The sequence below is a fragment of the Pagrus pagrus genome (genome assembly GCF_965226575.1).
Source record: "Pagrus pagrus genome assembly, chromosome: 4".
NCBI lineage: Eukaryota > Metazoa > Chordata > Actinopteri > Spariformes > Sparidae > Pagrus > Pagrus pagrus.
The window spans coordinates 26314843-26325507 of NC_140188.1; the positions used below are offsets into that span (position 1 = coordinate 26314843).

Consider the following 10665-nt stretch of genomic DNA (forward strand, 5'->3'; position numbering starts at 1 on the left):
AAAAGCCACAAAAACCTGTGACCTAGAGCTAACACCTGGCACACACACACACACACACACTTACAGAGTCAAACATAAAAACATGTATTATTTGGTTCTTGCACCTGCTATTGTTAAAAAAATAGAGAGAAGAGAATCACATTTCTTTTTCACTAAATGCAGCGATGCTTTCACCATCACACAACACACACTCGTCACCAGCACCATGTCAAAAACACACAGCACCCTCATGACTATGAGTCCTCTACATTTTCCGGCTTATAAAGCACGTTAGAGCGCCCCCTGGTGAGTGCCAATAAAACCGCAGCAAGTCCAGTAATCACTTCATATAATTTCAATATTATCTTTATTAGACACCCTCTTTTATACACATATACATATGCATACAAATATACAGTACATGGCATGTTACACGTCCTTATACAAATACATACTTTATAATTATTTACCGTTTTATTTGGGTATTTATTGTTCAAAATGTAAAATCTCACGTACAGTACACTATCTTGGACATTCTGGTGTTAGCATAGGACAATAAATGCATTCCAATAATGCAACAGGGAGGAGGACTTTATGAGCATGTGGTTACATGGAAATCATGTCAAAACATACAGAATATGAGTATTTTTAGGTAGAGTTCATACTTTGCATTGTTGAGACAACACACCAGCTGCGTATAGACCGGAGCACTTGATTCAGAAAGACAAAGACGGCGACGGTTTTGTTTCGTGAGCAAGAAACTCAAGTTCACGGATGAGCAACAGAGTGAGTTGATTCTGTATGTGGCCCCCGAATCCGGTGAGATCTGGTCATCCTGGTTCAGCTCGAAGGCGACGGATGCTTGGTCGAATGACTGACTGGCAGTTGTTTTGGGTTTCCTTGGAAAGCTGCACTGTTGGAAGTAGTTTTGCATGCATGTACAGTGTGTGTGCGTTGATGTGTGACTTTGAGGTCAGTCAGAGCCAGATCTCCTCACTGCTTGTGCTGTTCACCTTGTAGATGTAGCCCACCATCGGATATCTGGCAAAACCTGGGAACCATCGGGGGGGGAGAGCGTTCAGAAAGAACACGGCACGACAAGGCGAACTGCTGCTGTTCCCCCACACTGAATCTAAAGTATAAAGAATGAAAAATGCAACAGTATTTCCCTGACCTCTGGCGGCGTAGGCTAAAGACAGATCTTCCTCCTCCTCTTCCTCTTTCTTCATCTCTCCCACACTGTTCTGCTGGGCGGCCTCCCGGGCTACGAGGAGCGATGCAGGAGGGATGGAGGACAGAGCGGAATGCAAAGGAGACGTAAGGATGAGTTCGAAGGGAAAGTTTTTGGGGAGTACAGTTTACTTTTTCATGCTGCAAGTTAGATGAGAAGATCGATACCACTCTTGTGACTTTAAATATGAAGCTATAGCAAGGAGATGGGGTAATAAATAGCTTTATGTAATGCTCCCATAAAGCCATAGGTTTCAACAAAACTAAATTAAACAAATGAGATGTAACACGTTAATTATTGAGCTTTAGAGGCTCGAGCAAGGAGAATTTGTTTTGCCACGTTACCCGTCTTCCCCTACTCCCACTCGGGACTATGCTAAGCTAGCGGCCGCCGGCTGTAGCGCCATATTTAACTGACAGATATGAGAGGTTGTCTGGAAGAAAACAAACAGACATATTCCCTAAAATGTCAGACTATCGCTTTGAAGATACAGCCGGGAGATAGAGAGCTATAGCTATGCGTAGGCTGACGACTGGAAACGGGGGAAACAGCTGGCCCGGCTCTGTTTCAAGAAAGGCCAGAACAGAAAGAGAAACAAGAAGTTCCACCTACTAACACCTGTAAAGCTCACTAATTAACAACTTCTGCAAGGTATTGCTTACCTGCAGACCGAGTTTATATTTGTACATGCTCAGCTGACATGATGTGCACTGACTGAAAGACTGAAAGTTACACCAGTAGTTTTCCCTTTAAGTCACTTCTTTTCAAGGATATTATTAGCAAATTGTGGGACACAAATCATGAAATCAAAAAAAGTTACAAATCAGAAGAGAAAGATCTTCATTGACTGATTTGTATGCCTCAACAAACTAAATAACTACTATGACAGACTGAACTTCAAGGACAACACAATTCCATACTGTTCTACTTTGTTTATATGTGGCGGACCCTGCCACCTTTCTAGCTTCAAACAGTGTTCTTGGTCCTTATTTTCCTCTGAGAACAGCTTGTTTATTCACTCACGCAAAAAATAAATATTTCCGAGTTTGTATTATTACCTCATTAATATTGTGACTATTAAAATTCTGAGTTTGAATTTCTTCTCCAAAGCTACATGGTGCTCCTTTTAAGGTTTAGCAGTGTATTTGATGCTTCACTTTAGTTAAATCTGAATACATTTGTACTCAGATTTCAGCAAGCATGTGTTTCAGCTGAGCTAACCTCCACACTTACGCCATCTTCTAACCCTTTAATTCAACCCAGCGACTCAGAAATCCTACATTTTAATATTTCTAAATTTCTAAGTTGTATACAGTCCATAGCTACATGTTTTATATAATGCATATTCAGATATTAAAATGTATTTCGCGTACTGTACTAGGCCGATGTCTGTTGCCCTTGCAGCTCCAACCATCTGTATGAGGTGAGGGTGTTGCAGCTTCTTACCTTTTCTCAAAGTGCTGAGGTCATTGAGCTGCATGTTGGATGGCAGAGACATGTTCTCTCTGGGGATCTGGGCCTTCTCAACTTTCTCTACCTTCAGATTGGCAGAGTCGCTGTGCAGGAAATATAAAGGAGAAATATCCAACTCGGATTAGACCTGCTATCGGTCTGCAGGATGGACATTAAGTATTCATAAGAGCACAAAAATGCTATCATCAGTGTTTTCCTTCCAAATCACTTATGATGCCAAGATGGAAATGATCAGATGAGATGTGGGCTAGGTGTGTGATACAGTGTCAGTGTGGTGTCAATGAAAAGAGATTAGCCTAGAAGATTATAAAAAGAGATTGGTGAATTACTTTTCTTTAAAATCCAAATACCAGACTAAAATCTCAATTGAATATTGTCAGCATCAAATACGTTTTCAGTCTTTACCAGAGACAGGTGGATGTGATTTTGTGAACTGTAGTGTTTTAATGCTTCACCCTTGTCAGCACACTAGAATCATCTGCAGGACACCTTCGACTGTACCTGTGCCCAGCGTTCAAAATGTGTGAGGTGCATTGCCATGACTTTGAATATGTGAATAGTTCAACATTTCAGGAAAAGCTAGGGCTTTATTTTTTGTCGAATGCTAATATGAAGCTCCTGCTTGCAGCTTGTCAGCTTAATTTACAACACATCCACCTGTCAGCACCTCTTATGCTTACATCTCATTTGTCTAAGTGTTAAAACAACACGGTGGTGGCATGACAGCGAGGCGGGGTGGCTGCCGAGTAAGAGACCACTGTTCAGGACGGTGCTTCAACATTTGTAAGCATGACATCGGGAAAGATGATCTTCTCCTAACCCTAACCATTTGGGGGTGGTTCCCGTTTTCCCTTAACCTAACCGGACCATTAGCACAGTGTCAAATCCAACGTAAAGTTTTAACATCTCCATGGTTTGCAGGAACAAACTGGCGACTGGATTGCTAACTTGTAGCGAGAATGCAAATAAATGGATTCCTCAAAATTTCAATTTCCTTGAAATGAGACTTCTACTTCTATTAAAGTGGTTCACACAAATATCCAGTGACAGAATTCTGATTTCTGATTACCTTTTCTTGGTCATCAGAATCTCCACTGGCTCATCTGTAACACAATACAAGCAGATGTATTACCCTACGACAGTGTTACATGGAACAATGCACGTTGCAGTCACAGAGCTTCCAGCTGACGTGCTCACAAACACACTCTAGTCTCACCAAAGGTCTTGCTCTTGTTTTTTTGCATGAGGCAGAGAACTATCAGACTGAGGATGAGGAGGGCCATGAAGGCCATGGCTCCTCCGGTCACTATTCCCAGCATGGGCACCTCCACGCGAGACTGCAGGAACTCTGGGGACAGAAGAAGAGAGAGCGCTAAAGGATTCATGTGATGAGAAGATTGATACCACTCTGTAGCCTCCATGATGAATAAGAAGCTACAGCCATGACACGGTTAGCTTAGCATAAGAGAGACCTTATCACTCTCCTATTGCCTTTTACCATCACTGACCCGTCAGTGTGAGGTTGCTCTGCACTGTTCCCAAACTGTTGCTGGCGTTCAGCGAGACATTCCCTGATAGGCTACCGAGCGCGACCCTCAGCGTGTGATTGGACAACCAGGGGTAGCTTCGCGAGTCCAGGATGAGGAAGTCGGTGGTGTTGGCCACCAGCTGGCCAGACTGGTCCACGAAGGTGATGGTGGCAGGCGGATTGGACCGTACCAAGGCGAAGAGGACCAGAGAGAGGCCAGGGTCTGAGGTTTCACTGTAGTGGGCGTTAACCCTGAGGATCTCTGGCTGAACTGGGAGACAGAGGAGAGGAACGACTCAGCACTTTAATCACTGTATCAACAGAAAATAGCTGGCTCCACTTACATTCCTCAAGCATTTAACGCAGACTCACACTGGACGTTGAGCGTGATCGTGGCATTGTAGCTCTCTCCTGTTCTGGGGTTTGATGCGACACACACCAGCTCCCTGTCCCACTTCCTGGCCCGCAGAGCGAAAGTGCTATTGTGACCGGCCCCCGGTCTCATGAGCTCAGAATCTTTCTGCGGCGTCATCACCAGGCGCCCACGGTTGGGCAACGGCTCTCTCTGCTGCTCACCGTTCAGGTACCAGGTCAGCAAGGGAGGGGCTCGGGGATCCCAGCCGTCTGATTGGCAGTTAAACCGGTGTGTCATGTTCTCCTGCATTGTCAGAGCTGCACGGTGCCATCCGTCGATTTTGGGGGCGGGCTCAATAGCACCTGTGAGGACATGATTAGTGATGATGTCATAGTCATGATTAGTGATGATGTCATATGTATTAAGGTCACTCTACACAAATAGAGGAGGAGTGTGAGTAGTAGTTTGACATTTTTTTAAAATCAGAGTTACATGAAAAGATTGATATCACTCTCACATCTGTTCTTTAAACATGAAGCTACAGCCAGCAGCCAGTGTGCTTAGCTTAATTCAGAGAATGGGAGCAAGGTGGATTTTGTTACCTTTAGACAGAGCCGGGCTAGCTGTTTGCTAAGCTAAGCTAACGCTGAGGCTCAGCGTCCAGTGTGAAGGATTTAGAGGCTGATATGGAATAAAATATTCATAATTATGTTGCCATTCGTGTATAAACACCTGAAAATAAGAATGGTTGTGTTTTCGTGACATTAGAAGGAGCCTTTCATATCTACAGAGGTAACGCCTCCTCTGCCACGGAGTCCACCATGTTGCACCGCCGTGTTTCTACAGTAGCCCAGAATGGACAAACTAAACACTGGCCTTTAGTGTGCTGGCAACAGGGGAGGGGGACTGGAGAGGGCTACTCAGTTGGTCTCAATCCGCAGCCTCACTGCTAGATGCCACTAAATCTTATACACTGAACTACTGTGTCCACCAAATGGCTGATGTTCAGACATTGAATGGTTGGTCTTCAAAACTTTAACAGCTAACTCTCATTGTAGCTACTTTTAAATGAAATGATAACAAAATTAAAAATGAACATTCAGTTTGTTGTTCTCTACAAAAGGACATGTAACCTGAATATAAACCTTATTTGAGTCATTTTCAAGATTAAGGACAAGGTTTGCTTGAAACTGGGTGAGACAACAGCCATGCTTATGACCTAGTATTAACACTATTGTCATTAAAAGGTAAATAATTGTTGAATTACGGTTCAGCAAAAGGAACAGGTCACGAAGACTGTGGGCCTCACCTGTCCAGGATAAGGCCAGTGTGTGAAGGAACACGACAGCAGAGCCCGATGCCCATCTTCTCAGACACACGCGCTCCATACTGGCCCAGCGGAGCACAACACACGCATACACATCTACCTGCTCGGAGAGGAGAGGAGAGGAGAGGAGAGTAAATGTGGAAAATGACTTGTCCGTAATGGTTTTATGGATTATCTGGAGGAACCAAGAGAACTCTCCGAGACGGATATCACAAATCAAGACGAACTGCACGGCTCAATCCCACTAAGGATATAAATCTTGGTTTATGAATCCTGTGAATCCAACCTTTAAATGTCCCACATGATAGAAAGTGAGATCTCCATTAAATACTGTGAAAGTACTAGAACGATCAATGCACACAGCCCGTTTTCAGAAACTGTGCCTTCAAACGGGCCGTCAGGACTTCTGTAAGGTTGTGATGTCACAACTATACAGTCACCGCCCTCAGCCACACCCCCAGCACAGCTGTGGCTGCGGAAACACCAGCTGAGGTGATGCAGAAACACGGTGGGCAAAAAACCTGCTCAGGCGTGTGAGAGCTGAACAATCAGAGCAGACTGGGCTTTAAAGAGACAGGCACTTAAACAAAGCGTTCAGACAGAGGGTGAATAGAGGTGCTGCAGCAATGGTCAGTATGAGAAAACGAATGTGCTTTTTTGAACATTAAGGCATGTAAACATTTTCCATTACACACCCACAATAACAGGAACGACTTGGAATTGAGCATAATATGGGACCTTTAAGACAAATGACATGTATCGGGTGAGATTAAGACCTAAGCCTGAAGAAGCAGACAGCAGTACTGACGTGAAACTTTCAGTAAAGACTTTTCGCTTTGATTTGCCGTCCTACCCTAACACTACAACACAAAGCATCCACAGGCCTGCTGGTATCGACGGCAATCACGCACACAGAGTAAGTGTGAGGGAATGAGTAATGTCTAGAGCTTGCTTGCAATCTGGGTCACGTGATCTGTGTGAGCACCTCAGTTGAAAACAGGAACTGAGCCATCAAGGAAACACTCATAATGACGAACCAAGAATCTTCTTTCCAACACATGCACGCATGATGGAAGGTGTTACAGCTCTTTGGCGTCAGGCTGAGGATGCTTACAGTCAGAGCAAAGCAAGGGGACACACGTTACACCGTAGGTCTAACACATACTGCACCGTGTCAGGCTGCATGCAGGCATTTCAGTGCAGATGCGTGCACTTGAACAGAGAAAGAAAGCCCTACACAACCACACACGGTATTACCTCAGCCCTTTCTGCAGACGCTGCTGTGATTCAGCCTGCTGGAGCTCCATGGCAGCAGAGGAGGAGAGGAGGGAGAGTGATGGAAGGTGATAACAGCGAGGAGATGAGAGGCAGCCCTCCCTGACTCAGTTGCTTTCCCATCTGCGTGCACTCATACACTCTCTCACACAAACACACACATACACACACACACACAAACACACACACACAAGGCTCTCTGCAGGGTACGGCAGCTCCAGTAGCAGCGTTCACTAGCTGGCAGAGGCTGGCAGGGGCTGGCTGACGCAGGCAGTCACGCTGCCGCCACTCGGATGATGGGAGAGTGGGAGGGGAGGAGGGGAGGAGGGGAGGAGGGGAAGGGGCAGCTGAGGAGATGGGGAGAAAGAAGGAAAGGGAGAGAGGAAGGGAGCTGAGGATGCAGAAAGAGAGGAGGAGAAGAGGGAGGAGAGTGGGCACAGAGTCGTGAGGGAGGCGAGAGGAGAGGAGAGGAGAGGAGAGGAGAGGAGAGGAGGATATACAGGCTAGAAGACAATAGAGGGAGCTTTGTGCAAAACATCAATCTTTCTCCATCCACAGGCTGACTGAACATGGAGTTGTGGTGGATAGCAGAGAGTAAACTGTCAGCTCAGAGGGATAAGCAGATCTCTTCCTGTCATCCATCATTCCTGTCCATCAGCTGCAGGCATGCTAAAGAAACCCCTGCTACACAAAGGCAGACACTCCACATAGCTCACGGTGTCTGAGTTCAACTGCTTCGGACTGAAAAGCCTCTGCAGTGCAGCTGTACAGGCGTGAGCAGCAGCACGCAGAGCATTGCAGCCACAAGGCAGACAAAAGAACTACCTATACAAGAGGTATGTTTCCTACACTGGTGCCAGAATACAAGCTGAGATGACTCTTCAGGAAGTGCTGTCACTGTTTATCTTATCACATTTCCTGGTTATAAACACAAGTCTGTTTCTGATTCTGTAACTCTATAAGTTGCTCTCTGCCAGGAAGACATGTTTTGATGGGAAGTTCAAAAAGCAAATACTGTATATGTTTTTCTTCATCCAGCTGTGGGACAAGGTCAACACATCAAGGCTTCATGAGCTCATAACAGCAGCATATTTAAGACACTTTACACACAGCATCACTAAATGGAAACAGATACAGTCACCACTGGCAGGACGGGTTGGTGCTAGACACAAACAGGTAACTGAAGAGTAAAAGGACCATTCTGCATGTTTTAGCCTATCTAAAACACTTCAAAAAGAAGCTACAAAAAGAACAAGCAAGTGATGGGAAATATGGCCATCATTCACATCTTCAAAGGTACACAGCCATGTTCTGTCAGACCGAGAAACTGCGCTACAGAAGTTTGAAGTAGGCTTGTACTAATTCAGACAACCAACACCATTACACACTCTGTCCACCAGAGAGCACTGGCAATTAGATTTTTGGACTGTAAAATGTCTCGCTCAGTGTGTATCTTGATCACAATTGTTTAAATGGACAAATCTCAGGAATCCATAAAGAAAAAAACAACCTTCTTTGCCTTTAGCATTTACTTAGTCCAATCTCACCACCACAGTCCCTTTATGTATATATGTTTTTGTACTTACCTATGCGGAAACTCAATTCCAAACTCCTCTATCGTCAATTCATTGAAAATTAATCCAGAATATATTTGTTTGATCGATCAGTTATTTTTCATGCAACAAGGATTTACTGCATTTTGTTAGTAATATGAGCATCTTTTCAGTCTGACATGATAAGTTTGTCAGATTGAAATTCAATGGCTGTCGACAGGGTGGAGAGAACAGACGTGAAATGTTAAACTTGTAAATGATTTGTAGGGTAAACATGCAACACAGTGTCCTTTGTGGTTGTCCCATAACATTGTGACACTTCTAAACTCTAAGTGACTTCAGAAACTGCACTTTTAAAAAGGTGCCATTTGTAAGAGAAGTTGATGTTTGAGCCTCATTCCCAACGTGTCCATTTTTGACGAGTTGGGAATGAGACTCAAAAATCAACTTTTCTTACAAGAGCTTATACAGTAATTAACCCTCATGACTCCAGACAGACATGTAGCAGGTAACAAAGACACATGACTCATGACCTTTTTAAATTATTTCTTTATTTATATATATTTATTTATTCATCTCAGTTTGGTTGATATTCTTTTTAATCATTGTTGTTGCACTTTAGTATTTTTGTACTCAACAGAAATGAACATAAAAACGAAACAAAAAAAGGACAAAATGAACCAATAGAAAACAAAATGAACCTAAGAAACAGGAGTAGAGCAGAGAGCTGGCTTGCCGAGCAGGGAGGCTGGGATGGAGAGAAAAGACAAGAGGGGGAGGGATGGAAAGGTTAAGACAGAAAAGGGGGGTAGGAGAAGGGTCAGTCTGATCAGGCAGAGGATGTGTGAAATAGCGCTCTCCTCTCAGTTACCTCTGAATCATCTGCAGTGCTTTCCATTCACTCGCGCTGTCCCTTCCTGTGTGCCTCTGCTCTTCCCCCCTACACACACAGATCTGAAACAATAGCTCTGCTACTGGTCACGATATTAGACAAAGTGGAGCCTCTGGTCTTAAATTTAGAGTTTCTATCCTGCCATGGGACAAGACACATGCAATATCTTCCATTCCAGCCCTTTTCCTCTGCAATTCCCGACAACTTCTTACACTTCTTTCCCCTCCAGATCTCAGTTTTGGCTTGGTGTTAACGAAGAGAAAACACAAGAGCAGACCTGAAAGAGGAACGAATGAGAGCTGAATGGAATGGAAACCAGCCTTTTCTGTCCAATGAGAAGCTGACTCATTTTGGAAAGAAACAGAAAATGCACCATATCGAGTTAATTTCATGAAACCATCCCACTCTCACTGTTTACTCACTGTATTCCACTCTTGTCTTAGAGATTTGCCGCTAAAGCTAGTCCTGCTTGCTCTGACGAAGAGTGAAAGTTGGTCAACAGGAAGTGACATGTTGCAAATGGAAAGCACAGGCGCTGTATGACACCATCTACAGCTCTCAGATGTATACAGTATAGCATACGAAAAGTCAACCATGCAGCCAGGTATTGTGAAATCTGGCTGGTATAAACAAACAAGTGGAGCTTTATTCTTTGCACCACAGTCTCTTGCTAGCCCAGTATAGACTCTATAATCAAGGGTATTGTATATGGGAGGACAAATAAGAGGAAAAACAATCAAATTAAATTAAAAAAGGGAGAAAAGGGGGATTCAATCTTCTGCTGTGGTCCCCGGTGTGCTGTAGCCTCCATCTGGCTGTGCTTGAACCTGACTCGACTTCGGGCACAGACATGTTTAATGTGGGCAAACCCTGCCCCGCTCTGACCACAACCTTGTATTTCCTCTGCTGTGGAATTCGAACAGTTCATTCCTATTGTCACCTCCTGAAATGTTTCCCTTTAATGGTTGGGAGGTGCGTCCAGGTGTATCCAACAACAAGATCCATCAAACTGCTCATGAAACGCAGCCTCCCATCTTCCCTTCCAGGCTCGT

General features: G+C 44.3%; 1 protein-coding gene across 2 annotated transcripts; it reads right to left on the reverse strand.

Moving 5' to 3' along the window:
• Window positions 1–329: 329 nt before the first annotated feature.
• Window positions 330–7456, reverse strand: tmem25 (transmembrane protein 25). 2 transcript variants are annotated; one of them, XM_084350955.1, is made up of 9 exons: window positions 7151–7456; window positions 5876–5993; window positions 4584–4928; window positions 4192–4482; window positions 3900–4031; window positions 3753–3786; window positions 2657–2766; window positions 1154–1243; window positions 330–1030 (listed from the first exon to the last, which is right to left on the reverse strand). In XM_084350955.1, the coding sequence occupies exons 2-9, from the start codon at window positions 5952–5954 to the stop codon at window positions 957–959; spliced, it is 1155 nt and encodes a 384-aa protein (XP_084207081.1). In that variant the 5' UTR covers window positions 5955–5993; window positions 7151–7456; the 3' UTR covers window positions 330–956. The 2 variants fall into 2 exon arrangements, with proteins under 2 accessions (XP_084207081.1, XP_084207082.1); XM_084350956.1 differs by having other exon boundaries at window positions 5876–5996.
• Between the last annotated feature and the right edge of the window lie 3209 nt (window positions 7457–10665).

Coding starts and splice junctions, on each gene's coding strand:
- tmem25 (XM_084350955.1), bottom strand. CDS start 5,954: ATGGAGCGCGTGTGTCTGAGAAGATGGGCATCGGGCTCTGCTGTCGTG. Junction 4,483..4,583: donor GATCACGCTCAACGTCCAGT/GTGAGTCTGCGT, acceptor TCTGTCTCCCAG/TTCAGCCAGAGATCCTCAGG. Junction 3,787..3,899: donor AAACAAGAGCAAGACCTTTG/GTGAGACTAGAG, acceptor ATTGTGTTACAG/ATGAGCCAGTGGAGATTCTG.